The sequence below is a fragment of the Balaenoptera ricei genome, chromosome 8 (genome assembly GCF_028023285.1).
Source record: "Balaenoptera ricei isolate mBalRic1 chromosome 8, mBalRic1.hap2, whole genome shotgun sequence".
NCBI lineage: Eukaryota > Metazoa > Chordata > Mammalia > Artiodactyla > Balaenopteridae > Balaenoptera > Balaenoptera ricei.
The window spans coordinates 42,472,112-42,498,981 of record NC_082646.1 but is presented as its reverse complement, the minus strand read 5'-3'; the positions used below and the strand labels follow the sequence as shown (position 1 = coordinate 42,498,981).

Here is a 26,870-nt window from a genome sequence, read left to right as displayed (position 1 = left end):
GGCCAGACAAGAAATTCAGGAAGGCTTTATCGTGGCCCCTGCTGTAGCAGGGGAAAGTGAGCACAAACCAGTTTCCCTTGCTTGCTTGCTCGTTACATGGGGTGAGGGTAGGGGTGTGTCCAGGGGTCAAGCCGGAGGCGGGGCTTGGGTGTCTTGCCCACCCCTTAGGTGGTGCTGTGTGCAGGAGGCATGCGCAGTACCCTGCTTTTGCTCCCAACACCCTGTTTTTGCTCCCCGTTCTTCAGAAGTGGCAGTTGTTTTTGTTTTTCTCTTTTGTAGCTTTTGGTCCAGAATTTGCCTCAACTGTGCATGCACACAGTTATTTTTAGTCCCATAGAGTTTCTTTGTATTTTGTAGCTTGAGGAGAGGTGTGTCCACGTGCAAGCTTTGCAGCACTGCAGCAAAGGGTCCCAGGTCCCAGGGCTATCTCACCACCACCCGCAGCTCCCTCCTGAGTTGTCCTGCCACCCCCCAGGCCCCTCACAGGCCAGCATCCCAGGCCCAAGACAAAATCAACTAAAAAAATAAATTCTTCATCTCGCAGCTGAGCACCTGATGTAGGGGAGAGGGGCGGCTCCGGGCCTTTCTGGCCAGGGGCTCCACTAGGGTCATGGTCAGCCCCTGCCCAGCCAGTGCCCTGACGATGCCATCTGGGGCACTGGGTGGGAGAGGTGCTGAGCCCCACAGCACGTGGACAGGAGGCTGGGGGAGTACCACCACTCTTTTCTGTGCCATTCGTGACTGTTCTCAAAGACAAGGTGCCAGTTTGGGCTCTGATTACTTCTCATGTGCAAAATCTCAGCAGCCTCTTACATGGCCTCTCCACCTCCACTCTGCATTTCAATCCAGTCTACATGTGGCTGGAAGACTAATCTTTAAAGCGCAGCTCTCTGTATATTACTCCCGTCCAAAACCTCCCTAATGCCTACTGAAAAAAAAAAAAAAGATTCCAGACTACCTTCTCTGGCCCCAACCCCTTCACTTTTATCTCCCTCACCTTCCTCTTCCCTATACCAGTGTCAGAGGTCTCCACTTCCCATTTCCTAACAAGTTCTCTTTCTTGCCTCTGTTGTAAATTCAACACAGGTGGATTGACTTCCTGCTAAATTTGAACAACTCTGCCAGGGCTGAGGGTAACTGACAAAACTGTTGGGATTCCATCCAGATCCTCAGAGGAACGTGATATCTAATGAGAAAGCAGACATGCAATCAACCATCACGCAAGGCAAAATGAGCTAAATGCTAGAATAGAGGAAAGGGATAAGGGAGAGAATGATTCATCACAACTGGGGGATCCTGGAAGGCATCTGGAAGAAGGGACATGGGAGCCTGTTGGATACGTAGATTCTGACAAGGAGAGAAGGGGCAAGGTATCCATGCTTTCACTCCCTCCTAGAAAGTTCCTGTGCCAGCTCTGCCTGCCACAAACGGACGCATCCCACCAGGCCCCATCTTTTTATGCACACCCCTTGGCATACCCCACATTTCTCAATATTACTTACACTTTCTAACATGTATCATAGTTAATTGTGTACATTGCCTTATTTCTCTTACTAAGCCATGAGATCTTTAAGGAAATGGAATGTGTCACTTCATCTTTGCTTCCCCATCCATCGAGCCCAGACCTGGCCCATCACTACCCTCTAATACATGCCTTGAATGTATGGCAAAATGAGTGTAAGTTGGGCCACCTGTTTTTAAACAATTTTCAAAGTGAAAGATTTTCAGATTCCTTCATTTAATAAACCTTTATTAAAATACCTACTATGTGTCAGGCATTTGTGCTAAGTGCTGGAGATGAGAGTGCTTGGTATACACGAGTGTGGAACTGCCCTCATGAAGCTTACCATATAAAGGGGGAGACAAACGTTAAATAAATGGACAAACACATACTTGTTGAATCATAACTGTGATTCTCATTAAGAAGGAAAACTAGAGGGCAACAGTAATGGATAACATTTACATAGCACTCATCAATTGCCGGGCAATGTCCTAGGCGCTTTACATATATTAACTTTTGATCTTTATCTCAATCCTAAGCAGTATAAACACTTTACAGATGAAAAAACTGAGGTACAGGAGGGGCAAGTAACTTTCCCAAGGCCCACAGCTAGTATTACAAGAATACTTAACAAAGGGACCTAATCTAGTTTAGTATTATCAGGGAAGACTCTCCTGGGAAGTGGCACCCAGTAGCGATCAGGAGGGTGAATCTGAGTTGGCCAGGCAAAGAGGCTACCATGGAAGTGTTTTGGGCAGGGGAAGGTCTGGAGGAGGCATGGGGCTGGCTAACTTGAAGAACTGACGGGAAAGTAGTGAAGCTGATAAGGCAGGCAGTGGCCATGTTAAGAAATTTGGATTTTATCCTAAAAACAATGTACACTTTAAGTAGGGGAGTGAAAGGATCAGATGGGAGCTTTTGAAAGCTCCCTCTGGCAGCCATGGGGGAGAATGGCTTGCGGGCCTGCAGGGTACATAACCTGTATGCGGTTAGGAGAGAGGATGGCGGCAAGGAGCGTGGGCAGTGCAGGTGGAGAAAAACTATGAGATTTTCTACATTTAGGAGAGAGAAGCCACAGGATTTGGAAATTGGTTATGGCACCTGGGCAGAGATTGCAATGTTATACAGGGCACTCCAGCTTTCTGCTTTGGGCATACGGGTGGATGGTGGTGCATTGAGCAAGATGGGGAAGACTGGAGTTCAGGTTGAGATGAAGATAAGGATTGCTGTCCTGGCCATTGTGTGGTCCTGGTCCTGTGAGTCATCTAAGTGGAGAGTCGTGTAGGCCATTGGATGAGGGCTCAGAGAACAGGGCAGGGTGGAGATGTACATATGGCAGTTGAGGGCACAAAGAAGAGGCTTGCGTGCACGGACCTGCCCATGTACAAAGAGCAGAAAAGGCAGCCCAGCCCCAAGGAGCCCTCACGTTCAAAGGTCCTGTCTGCCCCCAAATGTTGCTGATTAGAGCGTCTCTTGACTATTTCTCAGCATCCACTACCTGAAAGTGGTTCAGAAGCAGCTCTCCCCCAACACCCGCTTCCTGCAGACACCCACTGCTGGCTCCCAGACCGAGGCTCCCACGGGGAAAGCACGAGGCTAAGCACAGACGCCTGAGACCTAGTCAGACGCAGGGCTCACCACCACTGACCCCGCACTTCCCTGTCCCGCAGTGCTTCTGGAAGAGTCCAGAGTTCCCTCTTCCGCACCGGCTTGGTCTAACCCGCTCGATAGCCTTTTAGGGCCCCGTTGCTCTTTGAAGCGTTCGCACCTCCTTTTAACCTGATTCCGCCACGTAGAAATGTTGGGGGTGAGGCGTAAAAGGGGGCCATCCTGTCCACAGGGTAACAGGTCGCTTTCAGAAATGATTTCAAAAATCCCGGGTGCCAGGAAGTGGAGAGAATGAGGTTGGGGAGAGGCGCGAGCATTTGACGAGGTACCGCTCGCCGGGAAGCTCCCTTTGCTGGGGGTGGATCCCAGGGTCGCTGGATGCTGCCGCGCGCACCCGCCCCGCGTCGCCTCAGCTTCCGGAAACTCCAAGCCTCTCATTACTCCGGCTCCTCCGAGGTTCCGGAAGAGCGCAGCGGAGCGGGCCGAGAGCGCACGGGCTGGTCGCCAGGGCGCAGCGCCGGAGCCGCGGCGAGGCTAGCGCTTTGTTCCGCGGTTGGGTCTCGCGCCCTCGGGCGCGCGCATCCCGGGGACCTGCGGGTGCGGCTCTGCCCCAGGCCCGCGGCGGAGGAGCAGGGGCGATCCCGTGCGCCCGGAGCAGTCCCGGAACCCGCCAGGCCAGGCGCCCAGAGAAGACAGCTGCGGCGCTTCGAGACACAAAGACCAGTGGGATGTGGAAGCAACTGGGGAGCCGGCAAAGGGAAAGCGAAAGCCGCGGGCCCGATCAGTGACCGGGTGAAGGCGCCGCGCCGCCCTCCCGACGCCGGCGGTACCCGGGCCTGCCCTTGTGAGCCTTCCTGGCCCAGCCCGGTGCGCCGCAGCCATGGCCATTGCTCACCTGGCCACCGAGTACGTCTTCTCAGACTTCTTGCTGAAGGAGCCCTCGGAGCCCAAGTTCAAGGGGCTGCGGCTGGAGCTGGCCGTGGACAAGATGGTCACGTGCATCGCCGTGGGGTTGCCGCTGCTGCTCATCTCGCTGGCCTTCGCACAGGAAATCTCGATTGGTAAGGCCCGGGGACAGCGGCACCGGGGCGGGCTGGGCCGGCGTTATCAGAGGTGCCCGGGTCTCTGGCGAGAAGTGATTTTACCGCGCGTCCCTGGCGGTGCCCGCCGTTGTCATGGGCGTGAATGTTGGGAGGGAAGGTAGCCCGAGTTGATGGGCCGCAGCATTCTTTGTTCGCGTGCTCCCTTTTCCCCCCCTGCTGTGGACACTTCTCGCATCCCTGCTACCCGTTTCTGTTCCCGGCTGCCCACTGATCCCGACTCTGGCTTAGTGTTCAAGTCCCACTCTCAAGACCGGCGCCGTTGTCACCAGATTTGCCTCTCTTTTCCCTCCCACACATTTCTGCAGTCACCCAAAATTTGTGTCAGAGAAGCTCCCGAGTGGCTAAACGGAGGACGTGAAGAAAAGTAGCCCATGAAAAGTGCTTTCTCCCTTATCTTACATTTAGTTGATGTGTACTGAGACTTTACCTCTGCAGGGTTGTGAATAATGGGAAATAACTGCTCTTGGCCAGTATTAGAAGGGATACCCAAATCCTCTACGTGGATGGCCTTATTTTGAATGTGAGATGAACGAGTCTCCTTCTTGTAAATTCTCCTTTATCCTAATAACAGTTATGTGAGATTCTGAGACTCTGGTGGTTTGGTCAAGATCACGTGGCTAATAAGCAGCTGGTCTTCCTCATCATCTCTTCTGACTTTGAGCGCAGGAGAGAGTGTTTATGAGTCAAGAGGAAGGCAGTGTATGAGGCTAGACACAGCTCTGTGGGGAAGGAGGCCGGTGGGGCTGGACAATGGGGAAAGCTTATGTGAGAGATTGGGCTGGCCCTGAGCCCCTGCCCGTGGGTGGGATTTGGATAAGCAGAGGTGAGACCTTTGCCAAGATTTTGGGATGTCAGAGAATGGTACGTGTTCCTGGAAGGAGAGAAACAGCGAGGAGTGTCCTGACTGAGGCAGGAGGATTAGTCAGGGTTCCTGGAATGTGAGAGTGAATATGGGCCTGAGTTAGTGAGAACAGAGGAGTACAGACTTGATGGTTTAAAAAGTGCAAAGTTATTATTTGAGCAGAGGCTGGACTGGTTGAAAGCAGCCCTTAATAAGTAATAGCCTGAGGGTACATGTAGGGTCTGTGAAGGAGGGGAGTTGGAGCTAGGGAGGATGCCATAAAGATGAGGCATCAGTTGAGGTCTTGTGCGAAGGTGGGCGCCAAGACTAGAAGGGAAAGGATGGGAAATTTCCAAGATCAAGGAGTAATGATCCACTCTTGGGCCCCTAGCTTTTCATCGGCCGCAAAGGGCCGAGACTGATCAGAGCTATCAGAAAGGCTGCAGGCCTGGGTGATTGGAGAGTGATATTGATGGAAATGGTGAGGTTGAGGGAAGAGTTGGTTAGGAAAAGGTTACAGTGAGCTTGATTTTGTGATCCACACCACTAAGTTGTTCAACTTGGCAGGAAGTCGCCAAATTCATTGTGGAAGGCAGTCTTCAGTTTTCCTTGTCATTGGGCAGGCATAGACAGTCAAGGCTTTCCCTCCGCCTTCCAGATGGCCGGGAGTTGAGGCTTCCGGTTGGAAGGAAAACCGCCAAGTAGCATGGGTCCTGGAGATAATCTTTCCCTTCAGCAAATGTTTCTTGAGTACCAGCTGTGGGCCGGACCCAGTGCTGGGCGCTGAGGACCCAGGAGTCAGGGAGACATGGACCCTGTCTTGGAGGAGCGGCCATCTGATGCCAGGAGGGAGAAGCTGGTTACCATTCATGATGAACCCCGTTCAGCTGCCCCACTTGACTTGTAAGCATAGGTTGTATTGCAAGTACCTCAGATTTCCTTTTGCAGTAATTTCCTTTCGCAGTATTTTTATGGCAAGGCAGAATCTGTGTTTGAAATGTTGAAAGGCTCAGTGGGAGGTGGATGAGTGTCATTCCATATGGCTCCACGGAACACATGAGTGTCGCCATATGGTAGGTGCAGGAGGTCAGAGTTCTGTGCCACGGAAGGACCTTCATTTCTACCACACCTGTCCCCAGATGCCTCTAGAGGTGCAGCCCCTTTCACCTGGAGGTATAGCTATATCTACATTTATATTTCTATCTCTATCTATATCGAGAGAGAGTTAGCGAGTTAGTTTAGGAAACAGCTGAGTGACAACTCTGTGTAGAATTACAAGCATAATTAGGCTACATAGCCTTCAAGCTCTGAAATTCTAGGAATATTTACCTAAATCGTTGAAGACGATTCCCTAATTCCCTAAGCATGCTACTTTTCAACAGACCAGACTCTGAATGGGATTCTTGTTCTTGGGGTCTTTTGATGGGTCTGCAGTACCCTCGGCTTAGGGCTACTCAGGACCTGGGACCGAGATGTCCTCCCTCAGGGACTGCTTTGACTCTCTGGTGCCCTAGCCTGGTGTCTTAGGAGACGGTGGGAGAGCAGAGCTCCTATCTCCCACCAGGATGCTTCATGCCCGGCGCCAGGGAGGCTGGACCAGATGAACAGCAGGGGCAGCAACTGGACCCCTGGGGAAGGGTGCCTGGTCCGCCCAGGGAACCTTCTCTCCCTGCTGCCCTCCCAGCAGGCAGCTGTAGTTCTGGACAGAGGGACTTGGTCCCTTGGGGTTAGCTCTGCTCTGCTGCTGTCATTTACAGGGCAGGCGCTGGGCCCGCCCCAGTGAGCCAGGGGACAGGGAGAGCTGCAGCTGCTTCCAATGCTGTGAGTTCCCAGTTCCCCTCGTGTTTCCTCCAACTGAGTCAGCAGCCAGGTGGCTTAAGTCATCTGCTCTGTCATGGCTGATTGTAGGCACATCTTTGGGAATGTGTTCAGGCTGCCCTTCAGCATGTACCAGGTGGCAAAGCTGATTCTTCTTTTCAGGGGTGTCTATAAGAATGGGCTGATATTTAGGGTCTCAGGGCAAAGGTCCCAAAACAGCATATCCTCAGCTCACATTTAAAGCCAAAGCACCAAGGGAACCTCCTGGTCCTTTTCCAGAAAGATGCCTGCTATCCAGAGAGGCTACTGATACATACATGTTTTTCTTTGTTAATGTTTTTTTTTTTTTTTGGTATTTTATTGTACAGATATACCTAAATACCTTCTCATGGTAAAGGATTCATAAACCTCCTTCACTATGTGTTAGAGGTGACCACGGTAAAACAGCCGTTCTCTGCATTAATATAACGTATACACATTTTTTTTAACCAAACTGAGTCACATTGTAGCGGTTTGCATTTTCCTGCTTAGTATGGAAAGCATACTGTGTGGAAAGGTGTGGAAAGCCTTCTGTGTCAGTACAGAGGCGTCACCTCACTGCTTTTTCATAGACAGGCAGGCAGATCTTCCATAGCGTGGAACGTTCTCATCATAGTTCAACCAGGCACTCCCCTTGTGATGTACGTTTAGGTTCTTCCGAATTTTCCACGATTACACATCAGGCTTGTTGGTACATAAATCTTTGTAACTCTCCCCTCCGCCCAGCATTGAAAGGAAAGGAGAAGAGACCAGTATCGGTTTCCAGAAGGATGAAGTCATTTTCCAGGATAATTTTGCATTCCTGAGTTCTTATTTCAAGTAAGGAGAAGAAAATGCTGCCTTGTATACCCTCCACCTCCAGCTCCCTCTGAATGTGATGCTGTCAGACGAGTGGAAGAGGGATTTTGATGTGCTCCTGGTTTTAAGAAAGAAATAGCCTCTTTCAAGGGTAAGAGTGCAACTTGCCATGGACTTTCTGATGTGTCCTCGTAGCACACTACATTTCCTTCCAAGCACTTATCACAAGTTGCAGTTAGGTAATTATTTGCATGATTATTTGTTGAATACTGTCTCGCCACCAGCCTGTAAGTTCATCAGGGACAGGGACCATCTATCCTCTGTCGGGTTGACTGCTCTGTCCATAGCTTCCACCACAAAACTTGATACATAGTAGGCATTCAATAGAGTGTGTAAATGAATGGAATCATCAAGGATATCAGTAGGATTTTAGCATTTGGGAATCCTGAGTGTTAGTTATTCTGTTGTCTGTAAGATGGGATTTTATGTATCTTGAAAGAGTTCGTCTTAAAAAAAGTACCATCAAAAATATTTGAAAACTCTGTATAATGTCATTGGAGCTGACTAGAATAACAGTAATAGAGCGTAGAATGTGAACTGACAGATAATAAGCAAACATTTAGTAACGATGAGATCGATTTTAAAAATATACTAGAATTTACCCAAATAGCATTTGTTCTGTTTCAGTGTACACTGTTGCCTGACTTTGAAAGACCCAGTGAATTAGAAGATCTATTTTTAATTATTTACTAATCCCTTTCTCTTCCCCCCACCCCACAGAAAAAAAGAAAAGCAAATGAAGTTGTGGGAAAAACCCTATTATTTCAGAATAGATGAAACTCCCACCCTTGGCAGAAACTGAACATATGTCTTGAAATCTTCGCAGATTCTGGGTTTGGATTAGCAACATCCTTTTTCAAAGCCATGCAAACACCCACCCTTCCTCTGCACATTGCTTCCTTGGATTGCTTTCTTCTCAAACCCCTAACTGAGGCAGTGAGCTTAGTCCAGAGTAGGGGAGGGGAGGCAGTTTGGGAGCATCGTGCCCTGGCTGAGTGAGTTGGACACAGCTGCGTGCTTTGGGGTTACCGAGGGCACCTGGGGCCACTGGTTTCCAGGGGAGAAGGCACCGAGATGAGCCTGGCTTTGTGTGGGGGCGCAAGGTGTATGGCAGCAAAGGGAGATTCTTCTCATTTATTTATTCACCATCTCTAAAGCTTGCACTCCTTTTTCTCAAAAGCCATTTGTGTATGTGTATATTTATCTGATTAAAAAGATATGGCTGACTGTAGAAAATACGGGAAATGTAGAAGAGAAAAGACCTGTAATTCCACCACCGTTATAACACTGAGATAACCACTGTTAAATCTTGGTGTGTTTTCCCCCAGCCTTAATTATGTATACATAGCTGACAACTTGTATTCTACTTTTTAAAAACCAAACTCCATTTCGGGTCATTTTTGCCTCTTTCTTAAATCTTATAAACTTGCTTTTTGTTGGCTACCAAATTAAATGTCGAATAGGTGTATTGAAACTGAACCCATTTACAAATTTTTTTGCTAATATAAATAGCATTGTGAGGAACACTCCTGAACATACACCTCTAAGCTATAAAGATCTCAGTATTTCAACAAATTATATAAATCTAATTACAAAATCAAAGAAGAGTGGCACTGTTTTCCGACTTTGCAAGTCTCCTTGATGCCTGGCTCAGTAGAAGACCACTGCCTGCTCCTATCAGCTTCTCATTCATTGTGCAGTGATATCCCACGTCAGTAGCCTCTGGAAACCCTACTGTATATACTCACAAGAGAATGAGAATGAGAAGGCAGATAACAACTTAATAATATTATGAAAAGAGGGTTCACATCATGAACCTCCTGGAAGAGTCTCAGTTTCTGGATCCCCCTCTGAGAACCATTCTCTGGGGTCAAACTGGAGAGTGGCGTTTGCAGTTAGAAGCACACGAGGTGTGCACATTTCATGTTCAAAAGGCACTTCCAGTTGTCCTTCAGAACACGGTTTACACTCCTGTCAGCATGTAAGGAGCAGCCCTTTCCTCACTTCTTTACTGCTACCTAATATTTTCAGAGTTTTCCGTTTGCCATTCTCATGATGGAAATGGCATCTTGTACATCACCGCGACTTCGATTAAAAAGAAAAATTCAAAAAATTTTTTTAAACTACACATGAAAAAAGTCTATTTTCTCTGATTAAAAAAAAAAGAAAGAAAGAAATGGCATCTCACTGTTTCAGCCTGTAGTTCCCTGTATGCACTGGGATTTCACAAAATATAGTTCTGGGCTCTTTCTCTGACACTTGGCAGTTTCTAGAGGCTGCTCATTGCCTCCAGGCTAATTACCATTGCCTTTTGGCCTGGAGTATTTGATCCTAGAGACTGTCAGGTCTCAGCTGATTATCATTAGCTTATAAAATATTTCCCTCCCTCCTCCACCCTTCCACAGTCTCTTTTTATCTTTTTTTTTTTTTAAGTTAAAAGGTTAAAAAAATAAGTTGCTTCAATTCTGACCCCTCTGTTTCCTGTTTAAATTTAATTAAGTAGCAAAACTAGCAAATACCATTTTTTAGGAAATATAAAGATGTCTTTACAAAATCTTTTTTTTTTTTTTTTTTTTTTTTTTTTTTTTTTTTTTTTTTTTTTTTTAAATTATTATTTATTTATTTATTCATTCTTGGCTGTGTTGGGTCTTCGTTTCTGTGCGAGGGCTTTCTCCAGTTGTGGCGAGAGGGGCCACTCTTCATCGCGGTGCGCGGGCCTCTCACTGTCGTGGCCTCTCTTGTTGCGGAGCACAGGCTCCAGACGCGCAGGCTCAGTAGCTGTGGCTCACGGGCCTAGTTGCTCCGTGGCATGTGGGATCTTCCCAGACCAGGGCTCGAACCCTTGTCCCCTGCATCGGCAGGCAGGTTCTCAACCACTGCGCCACCAGGGAAGCCCTACAAAATCTTTTTTTAATATTAACATCTACTCCACATTTGATGATCAAATGTGGGTTCTCAAAGTTGTCAAAAAGCATAGTCACTGCAGTGTGGAAAGGTGACTTTTCAGAGAGAGAAGTGCTTATTCAGCTGTACCCTTTCTTGGCAAGGTTCACCTCTCCTCTCTGATCAGGTTTTCTTTTGCAAAACAGATAATGATGCTGTTAAACAAGATAATACATGGAAAGAGCCTGACACATGGTTTGTATTCAATACATGTTGGTTGACTCAAACTAGTGGCATAAGCTTCTACAATCTGAAGGTAATTTGCAGTATTATGAGCAGCCAACAAAGCTGAGACGGAGGCCTCATGCTTCTCTCCAGGGATCGTGCAGATTCAGGTGCTATTCAGACAGGCACTGGAGGCTCAGCTCGATGAGTCTGGGTGACCGTAACTGTGACTTGCCCACCTGTGTTCCTTGGAGAGAGGAGAGTCCAGGGGCTGATGGTCTTGACATTCTTCTTCTTAATAAGGCTTTATTCCTTTTTGAGTCTCTATAAACATTCTAAGCCCTTACGTTCTCTGTGTTTCTGTTTTGCACACATTGAAGTGAATTCCAGAACAGAAAAATGATGCACTTCGGAGAATTGAAGGAACACCCTTCCGGCACTTCTTGCTTACCAGAAAGGAAAAGCTTTGTGAAGCGTATGTGACCGGAAGGTGTCTCACCTTGACTCAGTTTCTTCCTTTGTAACATGAGGACATTGGACTAAAATTAGTTATTATGTGCACTCCAGTACCTTTCTGATTCTGGGTGGTTCATGCCTCGCCTTACTGTAATTATTCTTTCTTACCTTTCGTGTCCATTCATTCACATCCTCATTCATGTCACTTATTCACTGAGCACTGCTCTGTGTTCTAGGATCTATCAGTGAAGGAGACAGACATTGTCCGGGAGCTTGCAGCCTGGCAGGGGTGACAGCTTCCCAATAATTACAGAGTTCTGGCTGTGATAAGTGCTTTGAGACAAGTGCCATTGCGGGAGCCTCGCCCCGTCGGGGGCATTGAGATGGCTTTCTGAGGAAGTGACAGACATGATTTCTTGGAGAATGGAAAAGGATCAGTGTTACAGGGACCTGCTGAGCAGGGGGGAAGGGTGAGTGGTACAGATACGAGAGCTGGGCAAGGATCCGATCATGGAGGGCCTCACGGGAATTTGGATTTTAGGGTTTATCCAGAGCAGTCGGAGGGCTTTTAGTTATACATGACATAATCAGGTACACATTTGAAAAATCTCACCCTGGATACTTTGTGGAGACGGGAATGGAGATGTGGAGAGACTAGTTAGGGGCTGTCACGGTTAAGTTAAGGCTTACTAACTCTGTGCACTTGGAGGACGAGGACTGTTATATGTATCTTGGACTCCACCATGGTGCTTTGTATGGGGCAGATAGTTTATAAAAGTTTATCGGGAGCCATTGCTGGGAGCTCTGCGGGCACACGCGATACCTCCCCGTTGTTCTGGGATGTTGGAGCTGATTTGGGAAGGCCCCAGGCTGGCCGCATCCAGCGGTTCTGCTCTGGGGCTCCACGGTCTCGTGGAAGCCCGGCCTGGCGCAGTGTACTGTGAGGAAGGCTGTGCCTGGCAGGGGTGGGCCGGGTCCATGTGGAAGCCTGGTCCAGGGTAGACCCCAGCAGCCGGCTCTCATCGCCTGGCACAGCAGGAAGCCCTGTCCGCTGAAGGCCTGGGAGAAGCTGCAGCTCTGGAAGGGCCTGGCCGGGGCCCTGCAGGTGAACAGCCAGAGGGGTTGGTGTCCAAAGGGAAATGTTGCCTCTCACCTCTGCACTTAGGCAGTTGCTTCTAATGCCTTCCTTCCCCTGCTGTCCTTAGGAGCAATGTTAATAGCTGCTGTGTGTATGTGCACACACACACGCGTGCGTTTTCATTAAGACTTCACTTTTTTAGGGCAGTTTTAGTTTCACAGCAAAATTGAGGGGAAGGTACAGAGATTTGCCATATATTCCCTGCTCCCACACATGCACAACCTTCTGTGTTACCAACATTTCCCACCAGAGTCGTACATTCTGTGGATTTGGAAAAGTGTATAATGACATGTATCCATCATTATGGTATCATATGGAGTATTTTCACTGCCCTCAAAATCCTCTGTGCTCTGCCTATTCAACCCTCACCTGTATAACCCTTGGCAACCACTGGCTTTTTTACAGTCTCTATAGTTTTGCCTTTTCTACAATATCATACAGTTGGAATCATGCAGTACGTAGCCTTTTCACAGTGGCTTCTTTCACTTAGTGACATGCATTTAAGATTCCTCCATGTCTTTTCATGGCTTGGTAGCTGTTTCTTTTTAACACTGAATAATATTCCATTGTCTGGATGTACCACAGTTTATTTGTCCGTTCACCTACTGAAGGATGTCTTTGGTTGCTTCCAAGTTTTGGCAGTTACGAACAAAGCTGTAGTAAACATCCATGGGCAGGTTTTTGTGTGGACGTGAGTTTTCAGTTCCTTTGGGTAAATACCAAGGAGCACGTTTGCTGTAAAAGTATGTTCAGTTTTGTAAGAAGCTGCCAAACTGTCTTCCAAAGTGGCTGTACTATTTTGCATTCTGACCAGCAGTTAATGAAAGTTCCTATTGCTCCACATCCACACCAGCATTTGGTGTTGTCCGTGTTCCAGATTTTGGCCCTTCTAATAGGTGTGTACTGGTATCTTGTTGTTTCATGTGCTTATTTTCTATCTGCATACCTTCTTGGGTGAGGTGTCTGTTAAGGTCTTTGGCCCAGTTTTTGAGCTGTTTGCTTCTTATTGTTGAGTTTTAAGAATTTTTTGTATATGTATTTTTTATTTGAGGTATAGTTGATTTACAATGTCGTGTTAGTTTCTGGTGCACAGCAAAGTGATTCAGAAGATATTTGTAAATATAAATAAATATATTCTTTTTCAGATTCTTTTCCATTATAATTTACTACAAGATATTGAATATACAGGAGGACCTTGTTGTTTATCTATTATACATATAGTAGTTTGCATCTGCTAATCCCAAACTCCTAATTTATCCTCCCCCCCACCCACCATGCTCCCCTTTGGTAACCATAAGTTTGTTTTCTATGTGCATGAGTCTGTTTCTGTTTTATAGATATGTTCACTTGTATCATTTTTTTAGATTCCACATGTAAGTGATATTATATGAAATTTGTCTTGCTCTGTCTGACTTACTTCGCTTAGTATGATAATCTCTAGGTCCATCCATGTTGCTGCAAATGACATTATTTCATTCTTTTCTATGGCTGAGTAATATTCCATTACATATATATATATATATATATATATATATATATATATATATATATATATACACCACATCTTCTATATCCAAGGAATTCTTTGTATATTTTTAATAACAGTCCTTTATCACATGAAGCCACCATACATTGACACTGCCTGTGTGCTAGGTCCTTTTAGCATGATATTTTTCCCAGCAGAAATTCTTCAAAACAGGTATAGATTTTAATTTTGGGGAGACTGTGGAATATTGGTTAAGATGTGAGTTTGGAGACAGACTGCCTGGGTTCCAATCCTGGTGCATCACACATACACTGTGAGACGTTGGGCAAGTTACATAGTTTCTCTGTGCCCCAGTTTCCTCATCAATAAATGGGGTAATAGTAAAAACCTATCTCACAGGGTGGTGAGGATTAAATGCATTAACACACGTGAGCCCTAGAACCATGTCTGGGACATAGTAACCTTTCAGTAAAGGTTAGCTGCTACACACGCCCCAGTACTTAGGACTCTGACAGATGAGGAACTGAGGCCAATAGAGGCCAGATAACGTGCTCAAGGGCACACCGAGCAGAGCTGGAGTGCAGCTTTGATTCTGAAGCCTGAATTCTCGGGCACTGCTGTGTACTGTGCCCTCCCCGTGTCCTGTGCATCAGGAACAGTGCACTGAAAGCCGCACGAGCTTGTACCCAGCACAGAAGCTACTAGTTTGTTCTGGGTCTCGGCGCTGCTGCCACGGGATCATCCTCCCCACTCTCGGGACCATCTTCCCCATTCCTTGCTTGCTTGCTGGGGGGGATGCCTTCCCCGTTAGCATCATGGCCAGCCCCATCCCCAGTTCAGCACCGCAGCCTCAGCAGGGCATCAGGACCATGGGTGCATGAATTACAGCCCTAAGGATATTAAAACACAGTCCCTCCACCCATCCTGCCAGACCTCCTTGCCATTATCATAGCATCAAGTCTAGACTTCCCAGCATGTCATCCCAGGATGTCCTTTATCTGATTCCCAGACCTGGACTCTCTTCCAGGCACAGTGGCGTGCTCCCCTTCGTAATACGCGGTGAACTTTAAAGACTCCGAGCCTTTCTCGTGCTCTTTCCCAGCCTGGGTTTTCTCCTCTCCTCCCTTCAAGTATGAACGTCTGCCATGGCTCAGCCATTACCTTATGCAATTTTTTTGTTTGTTATCGTTAGTGGTTCATATTCTTGGCCTCCTCCTGGACCGCAAGCTCTTGGAGGACAGGGGCCATGCTTTCTTTGTCTTTGAATCCCCCGTGGTACCATGCCCAATAAATGCTTTTTGGGTGGAGCGACCATCAAGGTCTGCGTACCTTCGGGAGAACAGCTGTGCTCTGTTGTACCAGAAGAGAAACAGCAGGAACAGCCCTGGGGGAGAGCAGGGTCCTTGGCTCTTTCTGGTATGCTGCTGGCACAAAGGCTCTGTGGCATTAAATACCAAATGTAGACACTCAAGGCCTTCTACGACACAATAGGATCTCTTTGCTGCAGGAACTACAAAATCTAGCTCTTAAAATCTAGCAACTTTGAGGGAGAGGTGATACAAAAGGACTTAACAAAGTTGGGTCTAGTTTCAGGCTGGGGCCCCGTTAAATCTCAAATCCCGATTATCCAAGGCCTGCTTTCACAATGCGTATGTTCAAGATTTACAGAAGATAAGACCAACAGGTAAACCAGTAAGAACGGTGAAATTCAAATAATTACAAATGCACTGAAGAAAATAATACAGGATGTGACAAAGGAACCGTGTATCTTTGTATCTCCAGTGCTTACCATGGTGCGCCCGATGCATAGAAATAAAAACAGCTACCATTTATTGAGTTCTTACTATCTGCTTGCACTGCGGCAGATATTTCATTAATCATTATAGGAATTCTATGAGGTTTTGCAAACAAGAAAAATTAGGTTCAGAGAGGTTAAGTAACTTGCTAGCAAGTAAAAGAGAAAACTTAATAACTATTGGGTATCATGGGATCTTAAAGCAATATTCAGGAAATAAAGATTCTAGAACCTCTTCTTATAGATGTACCTAATTTTTTCTCTTTAGGCTGAAATCCCTTCCCCACACCTAACTGGACTTCCGTGTTGTTTCGCACAAATTAGGCCTCTGTGTCAGTGAGGACCAGTTGGACAATAATTTTCTTCTAACCCTTTTTATACTTAAAAGTATCTATTAACTTGCCCCTTGGCCTTAAATGCGCTGTTCCTTAAATGTTTTCTTTCTTAAGCCCCCTCCCCCCACCTTGGGGGGCAGCATCCATTTCTCATGTTCATTTTGGGGTGGTGCCTGGTTTCCCCACTGCCCTCTTACAGTGCAAAAACAGAGACCTCATTTCCTCTAGTGGAAGTGTGACCCGCCTCGGGTTACTGCAAGGATTTATTTCTGGCTCTCACATGTCCTTCTTGCTGTGACTTTTCTCATGATGTAGTTTATTTGATCTGGCCCTTCCTTCCCTCCATGGGTGCAGCCTCCGTCCCTACTGGGTGAACACCTCTATTGGTTGGCCCCTTCCACCCTGCCAACAATCTTTCTGCCAACAATCTTTCTGACGCCACATGAAGTAACATTAGGTACTCTGTGTTAGGTCTTCACGCACCAGCCATTTGGCCACATTAGCCAAAATTTTTTTTTTAATTAATTAATTAATTTATTATTTTTAGCTGCATCGGGTCTTAGTTGGCGGCATGTGGGATCTTCATTGCGGCGCACAGGCTTCTCTCTAGTTGTGGTGCACGGGCTCCAGGGTGCATGGCCTCAGTAGTTGTGGCATGCAGGCTCTCTAGTTGTGGCGTGCAGGCTCAGTAGTTGCAGTGCTCTGGCTTAGTTGCCCCACAGCATGTGGGATCTTAGTTCCCCAACCAGGGATCGAACCCGCGTCCCCGGCGTTGGAAGGCGTATTCTTAACTGCTGGACCACCAGGGAAGTCCCTGGCCCTGAGGTTTTTGATGACAATTTCTTTTCCGCTCAGGACCAGGCTGCCAGGGAAATTGAGGCTGGCCCTTTCCTGCTCTGCTTGTGTTACTGGCTGGCCTTGCTGTACACAGCGCCTATCCTTCTCCACTCCACCCTGCCTCCACCTTCTCTTTCCCCTGGTCACTTGTTCTCAGGGTGTCATCACATTGGGGAAAGAGGAGGGCCACACACGTGGGATTGTATGGAACCTACACCAAGTATTAGCTGTCTGCCTCTGGAAGTTGCTTAACCTCTCTGAGCCTCTGTTTCCTCATCTGACAAATGACACTAAATGATAACTAGTTCACAGGTTCTTTTATTCGATTGAGTGAGAGCATCTAATTCCTATCTAATCGTAGTATTTAGTAAATGACATCTGTTCTTGGTGATTCTGTGATGGAGAGTAGCTTATATGTGATTAGCACATAGGGAATACCAGTATCATGTGTGAGTCACATTGGTTCATATACTTTTTTTCCAGCATGTGAATGATTTGTGCCACCAAGGAAGAAGATCTGGATGAAGCAGGCTTCAGAGGAATATGGCGCATATGATGCCCATTAACCCCACGCTCTCCCTCTTGGCTGCACATGGTCAAATGTCCTGTTTTGGAGGTGCTGTCAGGTGGTTCTGTCTGGTCTTTGTGTGTTTCACTTTTTTACTTGGGTGCATAACTCAGCAGCCTTTCTTACACACCCTTCATCACACTACTGTGTTTTTAATCAGGATTGTTGCTGTTTGATTAGTGCTCTAGGTACAAAATCTGCAGAGACTTTGAGTGATCTGCCTCAGTCCTATATACTGCCATAGCTGTTATTTTAGTGATTTTGCAGAATACTACTTTTTTTTTTTAAATACACAAATTGTATTATAGCAGAGATGTTTGTATTGATTTCCCTTTTTACCTTTCATCTACCTTTTGTGTTAATCTTCATTTCACAGAAGCAAAGCCTTTGCCCTGGACCAGGCTAGGACCTAGAGGTGATGGAAGAGACTTCAGGCAGACGTGTGCTGTGACTATTTCTTCATACTCTCTCTCACCTGGACTATTTTTTTTTTTAATTTGTGTTATCGTTATTTTTATTTTTATTATTTTTAAATTAATTCTTATTAGAGTATAGTTGATTTACAATGTTGTGTTAGTGTCTGCTATACAGCAAAGTGAATCAGCTATGCATGTACACATATACACTCTTTTTTAGATTCTATTCCCATATAGGTCATTACAGAGTATTGAGTAGAGTTCCCTGTACTATACAGTAGGTTCTTATTAGGTATCTATTTGATATATAGATTCTGTTCCCATATAGGTCATTACAGAGTACTGAGTAGAGTTCCCTGTACTATACAGTAGGTTCTTATTAGTTATCTATTTGATATATAGTAGTGTGTATATGTCAATCCCAAACTCCCAATTTATCCCTCCCCCCCTTCCCCCTTGGTAACCATAAATTTGTTTTCTACATCTGTGACTCTACTTCTGTTTTATAAATTTTTTTAGATTCCACATATAAGCGGTATCATATTTGTCTTTCTCTGTCTGACTTACTTCACTCAGTATGACAATCTCTAGGTCCATCCATGTTGCTGCAAATGGCATTATTTCATTCTTTTTTATGTCACTTGGACTATTGCAATAGATTCCTGACTGGTCTCTACTTAGGTTCTTGACCCTGAATGGCCAGTTTTTGACATAGCATCCAGAGTGAACCTTTTAAAATAAATACCAGAAGATGTCTTTGCTTTAAAAATTCTGAAATTATTATTATTATTTATTTTTTTTTTTTGGCTGCATTGGGTGTTCGTTGCTGCGTGCGGGCTTTCTCTAGTTACAGCGGGGGGTGCTACTCTTTGTTGTGGTGCACAGGCTTCTCGTTGCAGTAGCTTCTCTTGTTGCGGAGCACAGGCTCTAGGTGCGTGGGCTTCAGTAGTTGCAGCACGTGGGCCCCAGAGCGTGTGGGCTTCAGTAGTTGTGGCGCGCGGGCTCAGTAGTCGTGGTGCACGGGCTTAGTTGCTCTGCAGCATGTGGGATCTTTCCAGACCAGAGATCGAACCTGTGTCCCCTGCATTGGCAGGTGGATTCCTAACGACTGTGCCACCAAGGAAGTCCCTAAAAGTTCTGAAATTATTTTGTGTGAATTTTTAGGATTGAGCCAATGAGTAACTATGTTGATGTATTTAGGAGCTAAGGGTCTAAATGAAGGAAAGATACAAACATGGAATAAGGGAAGACAAGGAAGATCCCAGTGGTGTTGGATTGGAATTAGAAGTCTCATCATAAACTCACACACACACACAGACACACACAAATCGATTTCCTATCTGTGTCTGTTGAAAGGGCCTGGGAGCAATGACATCTCAGTAGCAGTGAGCACAGCTAGCATACAAATCTTTGTTTTAAAATTTTATTACCGGGACTTCCCTGGTGGCACAGTGGTTAAGAATCCGCCTGCCAACGCAGGGGACACGGGACACGGTTCGAGCCCTGGTCCGGGAAGATCCCACATGCTGCGGAGCAACTAAACCCATGCACCACAACTACTGAGCCTGCGTGCTGCAACGACTGAAGCCGGCGAGCCTAGAGCCCGTGCTCCGCAACAAGAGAAGCCACCGCAGTGAGAAGCCTGCGCACTGCAACGAAGAGTAGCCCCTGCTCGCCACAACTAGAGAAAGCCCGCGCGCAACAACGAGGACCCAATGCAGTCAAAAATTAAATAAATAAATAAATAAATGTATTAAAAAAATTTTTTTTTATTACCGACTAAAGGAACCGAAGGCTCATTGGAGAAATGGCCAATTGTAGGGCTGGGGCAGGGAAAGTACAAGATAAGCCCAGAACATTTTGTGTGAGGAAGTATGGAAGTGCTCAAAACCAAGGGGAGCATGTTAGGTACAGGAGCTTATTTGAAACAATTTAAGCATCAAAATAAATAAAAGTAACGGATTATAAAATATTGAAAAACAAAAGACTACATGAGTCCATGTTTATGCTAAAAAAGAAAAAAATGTGGGGAAGGTGAAGTTCCTTTTTATAGTAAAATGCCAGCTAATAAATGTAGAGGGAAGAATAAAGTTGGAAAATCTTCATTTTGCAACCACAGTTGAAGTATTTGATTCACCACTGGGTGAAAGCTTGTTGGGGAACAGAATGCTTACAGTCTAGGAGGGTCGTATCCCATAGACCACTTATTTCTCAAGGGAAAAAGACACTTTTAACAGCAGAGCCCTGGCAGAAGGCACCTTAACCAAGTGACCATCATAAGTGACATTACCTGTCATGGGGGAAACTGTTGTCAGGCGCCACCAGGGGTGTCCTGTGGATGACCAACAACCCTTCCCTTATTGGGATCTCTGCCAATAATGCAGAACCTAGATCAGAGCATGGAGAAACAATGAAGAAACACAAATGAAGGGGTGTCGCACAAAACAGAGGGCCAATGCTCTTCACACGGTAGGGTCTTGAATGACAGAGAAGGGCTGTGGAACCCTCCCAGGATAAAGCGACTAGAGAGATGTGACATCTGAATGCACTGTGTGTGGTGCAGGATTGGATCCTGAGTAGAGGAAAAAAAAAATTGCCGTAAAGGATAGTTTGGGAAATCTGAACATAGATAGCAGTAGTGTTTTCGTTTTTTTGTTGTTGTTTTTTAATTTGGTAATTGAACTGGGTTATGTAAGAGAATATCTTATTTTAGAAGATACCCACTTTGAGAGGAAAGGGTCATAATCTCTGCAAGTGGTTCAGAAAAAAGGTATATATTATACATACATGTATATAAAAGGAGAATGTGTGGCAGAATGTTGACAATGTGGTATTTCATTGTAATATTATTTTTTATGGTGATACTGTGTTTTATACGTTTACAAATTTTATTTATTTTTTCCAGTTTTATTGAGCTGTAATTGACACATAATGTGTAAGTTTAAGGTGTGCAACATAATGAATTGATATATGTATATATTGTGAAGTGATCACCACAGTAAATTTCATTAATATCATCTCCTCAAATAGTTATAATTTTTTTTCTTATGATGAGAACTTTAAAGATTTACTTGCTTAGCTTTCAAATATACCATACGGTTTGGTTAACTATAGGCTCTGTGCTGACGTTACATCCCAGAACTTATTTATCTTATAACTGGAAGTTTTTACCTTTTGACCACCTTTACCCATTTCCCTCACCCCACCATGCCCAGCCTCTGTCAACTACCAATCTGTTTTCTGTCTCAGTGAGTTCAGTTCTATTAGGTAAAACATATACATAAGATCAGAACTATTTGTCTTTCTCTGTCTAATTTATTTCACTAAACATAATGCCCTCAAGGTCCATCCGTGTTGACACAAATTGCAGGATTTCCTTCTCCTTTATAGCTGAATATCGTTGTAATATTCTTGTAACTTTTCTATAAGTCTGAAAAAAATTCAAAATAAAATGTTTAATTTTAAAAAAGAGATGAGGTAAACAAAGCAAAATGTCAATATTGTTTTAAACCCCTAGGTATCTGTCATATTATTTTCTGTAATTTTCTGTATGTTTGAACTAGTTAATCTCAGATGATCAAAATTTTAAAAAAATAATGTTTAAATACATTGAGTACTTTTTTTGCATCTTTACTAGAACATTAAGTTCTCATATCTTTTTTCCCTGGTACCCAGGTCATTGAAACTTTATTCACTGGACAGCTGTCAGGTTTTACATTGGATTAATACAAGTTCTTCTTTTGTGTGGTCTAGACGTTCTGGATGTACTAAGGGACTGGATTCTCCACCTCAGGAAAGCGACACTTCAAACCGGTGCTGAGTTGTCTAGTCTGTTCTTCTGGGTATAATGCTGGCCTCATGGTTCCTTCAAGCTGCGGTCTCTGTCTGGCTCCCTTTTCACTTCCGCTCTTGCACTTAGCAGGCTGTATAATATTATATTGTTCACGCCATCATTCTTGACTGAATTAAAGGAGCCCTGCAGTTTCCATCGGAGGCTCGCCACCTTGACTGTATGTTCCCTTGGCTGTCTGCCCTGTAGTCCCAAATCCTGGACCATGTGGTCCGGGCTGTTATTCCCCTCCATACGTGAGAGCATTGTGCACTGATGGGCCTTTGTCTAATTTGGTAGACCCAGAAGCAGAAAACTATTAATGCAGAAATGCCAAAGAGTTTATTGCTTGGGATGGGTAGTGAAGTATCTGGGGACTTCTTGGGACTCATTTAGAAGATAACACTAGATTATGCCCATCTTATCAAGGAGCAGATATTAGCTCTGGTTGGGTTGTCTTTAAAAGCCAGGCTTAGCTGTGGGAAAAAAGAGAACTGGTGAATCAACTTGGTTTAAAGGAAAAGAAAACTATCATTCCGATTCAGTTTTTTCAGTTTGGGCTACAGAGAGTACTTATATATTTTCACACTGGTTTAAAACACCTGTGCCGTGGGGTCAGTTCCCGCAAAGCAAAAGTGAAGGCAAGAATGGACCATTTGGGACTTTATTTATTTGCTTGTGTTTGAAGCTAGAGGTTGGTTTGAAGTCACCTGGAGAGGTGAAAGGGGAGGAATTTGTTTCTTTTTTAGAGAGAGAAGTAGTCCTGAGATTCTTGGAATTTTACTCTATTTTATCAGGGTTGGGATCTCTGAGTATTTGGCAAGAAGGGATCCTTTGGGACAGACTTCATTTGGTCTTATGTTGGTGTCGAAGGTGCTTGAAACAGATTCAGGCCTGTTTCATCCTGATGAGTTCTTGTTACTATTTCATGTTTATTTTTAAGCACTGACCACTACCTATCTCTTTCTCTACCACACAATCAGGGTCCCTTTCTATGTGATTATTCCCATTGAACTTGAGAGTTTATAATGCAGTTGTTTTCAGTTTTTCTGACAACCTTAAAATATAGCAAGAGCTTTCAAATTCAGTGCTTCATAGGTTGTATTATGACCTACCTGGATCCCCTGGGTATGTGTATATATATGTGTGAATGGTGTGTGTATGTGTATCGTTTACATTAAAGTGAAATAGAACTGAGTTTTTGTTTTGCAAGATAAAAACATTTTGCAAACTTTTAAAATATTCTATCGATAGTAATGACTGCTGTGTTCCCTTTCTGCCTCCCAGAAACAGCAAACCCAGGACTTACTGTTTTGTTCAAAGAAACTTTCCTGTCTCCCTCCTTCTCTTTTGACCTTCTCTGACCCAGCTTTCTTCAATAACCTGTGCTTCTTGCCTCCTCTTTCTCGTGTTTGGAAGGTAAAGATGGAAACCTGGGTTGATACCCCATCTCTATAACCCACTAGTCACGAGAGCCTCACTTTCCTCATTTTTAAAATGGGGTCAGTGTACACAGCAAGGGGGGGGGGTTCCCTTTTCTTGCTTCTGCTGCCCCTTCACTCTCTTCACTGTGCTGGTTACCAGGTTAGAATCTCTTCCGTTTGAAAATTCCTCTAATGTCCTCCCAGGCAGTTAACTAGATCTTTCTATTGGTGTTTTGTTAAACTTGCGATTTTGGTGAGTTGCATTAACTTCTCAGGAAGCCTGATTCTTGCGCTACCCTCACAGTTGCATGTAGCGTTTAAATGCAGAAGCAACGCAGATAACTTACTCCCACACAGCACCCGGGGAGGGAGGGTGCATATGTTTGTCGGAAGATGTTGGGGGCTTGCTCAGAACTCACAGCCCTTCAGGTGTGGGCCCTCCCTCCTAACCAACTGAGTGATAATAATAACTAAATTATTATAACTGAATGAGAAGAATGAAAAGAAAGCTTATCAAAAAAAAAGAGGGACAGCAAAACGAGGCCAAAGCCCCTCCGGATGGGGTGGACCAGGAACAGAGAGCCTTGCACTAGCCTTGCACTAGCTAGTGTTGGTGCCACGGAGAAGCTGCTGGGCTGGCCCACCTCCCTGGCCCCCATCCTGTCTCCTCTCAGGCTGTGTTACCCTCTGGTTCTCCACCAGCTGCGTCTGTGGTACAGGAACAGGTTTTAGCTGGGCTGACACTTAGGGAGAAGGGGTGACCCGCACCCTAGGCTCCAGACCGGGGCCCGGAGGCTGGGTGGAGGGATGTCTGTGACGTGGGTCACTTGTTAGCAGATGTTGCAGCTGCTGCCACGAAGCCCCCGGAGCACACGTTTCCTGCCCGTGATCTTTCATTCTGTCCGGCCAGACACATATGGAAAGCCCACAGCTCTGTCTGCACTCTCAGCTGGACAGAAGTGGTGGTATTGTTCTTGGTGTAAAGCCAAAACTTATTTCTCGGTTTCTGTACAGTTGTGAAAGGCAGTGCAGATCTCACTTAAAGCTACTCCCTAGAAATCAGAGTGCCCTCATTCAGCCAACACGCGGCAGAGCGGAGTGGAAAGGGCATGGGGCCCAGGCTAGAGGATCACTGTGGATTAGGGACTCTGTTTCCTCAGCTGGGATAATGGTATCTGACAGGAAGACTTGATTGTTAGTTGAGATACTATTTATCATAGTACTTGGGAACGTTTAAAGCACCCAGACAGGTGTTATTTATTTGGTACAGGGTGCTCTATGAAGTTGAGAGGGAGGGAAGGAGGGACGGAGGGAGGGAAAGAGAGAGAGAGAGAGAGAGTGTGTGTGTGTGTGTGTGTGTATGTTCACTCTGCTAGCCAAGAGTTGAGATATTACTAGAGGAGATAAGACGTGCATGTCTGTACCACATGGTTGAAGGTGATTATCTGTCTCTGATGGCTTTAAAGGGCTCTGGGAGTTGAGTGGGGACAGTTTCATGCAGAGGGTGATATCTGAGCTGGGCTTTGAAGGATGGGCCATGGAGGTGGACGTGGAGGGCCATTGACTTTAACAAGTATTGGAGAGAGGGCCCCCCGGGCAGAGGGATTGATGTGAGGAAAGGCACAGATTTAGGAGCAAATGGGGCCTGTGCAAGCCACAGCAATAATTGGGTTGGATTGGAGCATCAGTTTGGATTTGTCTTCTGGGTGGCAGGGAACCAATGAAAAAATGTTGAGCCAAGGGAGTGTCAAGATCAGAACTGAGCTTGAGGGTGGATGATCTGGCAACAGTTTAAAAAGGTGGAGGAGGGAGACCGGAAACTCTCCTTACTGGAAGACTACTAGGAAAATATATAAAACATCTGTTTACCTCCCAATAGTATTGGTTTTTTCTTCCAGTTTTATTGAGGTATCATTGACAGACAGCACTGTATAAGTTTAAGGTGTACAGGGTAATGATTTGACTTACACGCATCCTGAAAGGATGACCACGGTAAGTTTAGTGAACACCCATTGTCTCATATAGACACAGAATAAAAGGCAAAACAATTTTTGTGATGAGAACTCTTAGGATTTGCTCTCTTAACCACTTTCATATAGAACGTACAGCAGTGTTCATTATATGTGTCATGTTGCACGTTACGTCCCTAACACTTATGTACCTTATAACTGAAAGTTTGTACATCTGACTGCCTTCATCCAGTTCCCCCGCCCCCCATCTTCCACCTCTGGTAACCACAAATCTGATCTCTTTTTTCTATGAGTGTGTTTGTTTGTGAAGTACAATTGACCTACAACACTGTGTTAGTTCCTGGTGCACAGCATAGTGATTTCGACATATTTATCCGTTACGAAATGATCACCCCTCCAATATCATTTTGAAGAGTAAATGAGATAAAGGATGTGGAGTTAACATTTGGAGATGAATCACGGTGGTCCAGGTCCCGAGCATCCTAGCCCCATGGCTGCAGCTGAGCCTCCTGACATGGGTGCTTTTAGGCCAGGCTAGGCTGTCCGGCCCTGGGTGAAGGTGTTAGGGCTGCACAGCCCAGCTCGGGTAGGTCCCTGCACCCTCCTGCTTGGACCTCCTGCAGGTCCCTCCCTTTACTCCCGCCCTTCGCTCCCCATTTGGCTCCTGCCCCTGCCTGGCTCTTGACTTCCTTTGTGTCCCGTTTCTGGCCTGGGAATATCCAATACCCAGGGCTTGATCTGCTCCTTTTCTCAGATTTGACCTTGACCCTTGCTAGGAAGCTCTGCCCATGCTGGTTAGTTGGAGTAACCAAGTGTTCAAACCACCCCGTTCCACCAGAGCCCCGGCTCCCAGGACCTCCTCCAGCTCGGCCTTGTTGGAGTGACTGGTCCAGAGAGGGGCATTTTAAGAGACTGAGAGTTAAATACAGATTCAAATTCTGATGCTACCATTGACTTCCTTGGGTGAGGGATTGCTGAATTACTGTGAGCTTCAGTTTCCTCCAGGGTAAAATGAAGACGAGACCCATCTATCTGTCTATTCCCCTCCCTCGATTTGGTTGTGAGGTTTAAATGAGGTAATGTAATGATTTAAAGGTGGCGTGGTGTCCTGTGAATATTGGTTGTCTTTTCTTCTGATCTTCCATTCCAGATGAAGAATGTTTACTTAGGAGCTCAACACGTGCTCAACCTCTGTCTGTAGACTCTTGTTAAATTTCCTTTCTTCTTCATTTGCAAAAGCTTTGGTGTGAAGAAGTTGAGTTATTTATGCTCCAGCAGTTTCCATCACTGCCCTGGGGGAGGTCCCTGAGGTCCCAGGACAACTTGAAGCACTTTTCCTATGGAAAGAAGGTTACTAGATGCTGGCTACATGCACGAGGACTTACAGGCCAGACAGGTTTCCATGAAATCCTAACAGCATTGTCCATTTTCAGGAGAATGTGTTTGGACAGATGGTGCTAAGCAAGCAACTGGCCAGAAACCATCCATCTATAACCTGGGGCCTGTCTGTCCTTCTTACAGTATCTGCTGTTTTATGCCCAGTAAGCCTTGGTGTCTGGGACCTCATCAGAAGCATTTGACAAAGGAATAACTGATGCAAGAGCAGAGTGAAGCTAGCCCCGGGGGTCCTGTGCTATCCTGATTGCTCTATTTTTTATAAAATGTAAGAACCAAGTTTAATGGGATAAGAGTTGGAAGGGACCTTAAAATGTCTTTCCCACCCCCAACTCATATTTAAGC

General features: G+C 45.6%; 1 protein-coding gene across 1 annotated transcript in view; it reads left to right on the top strand.

Moving 5' to 3' along the window:
• The first annotated feature begins 3,596 nt into the window (after positions 1–3,596).
• Positions 3,597–26,870, top strand: part of PANX1 (pannexin 1) — a 41,456-nt gene continuing 18,182 nt past the window's right edge. The window contains exon 1 of the mRNA XM_059929400.1: positions 3,597–4,170. Coding sequence (XP_059785383.1) covers positions 3,990–4,170 — 181 coding nt within the window. The 5' untranslated portion in view covers positions 3,597–3,989. The remainder of the gene's footprint in view (positions 4,171–26,870) is intronic.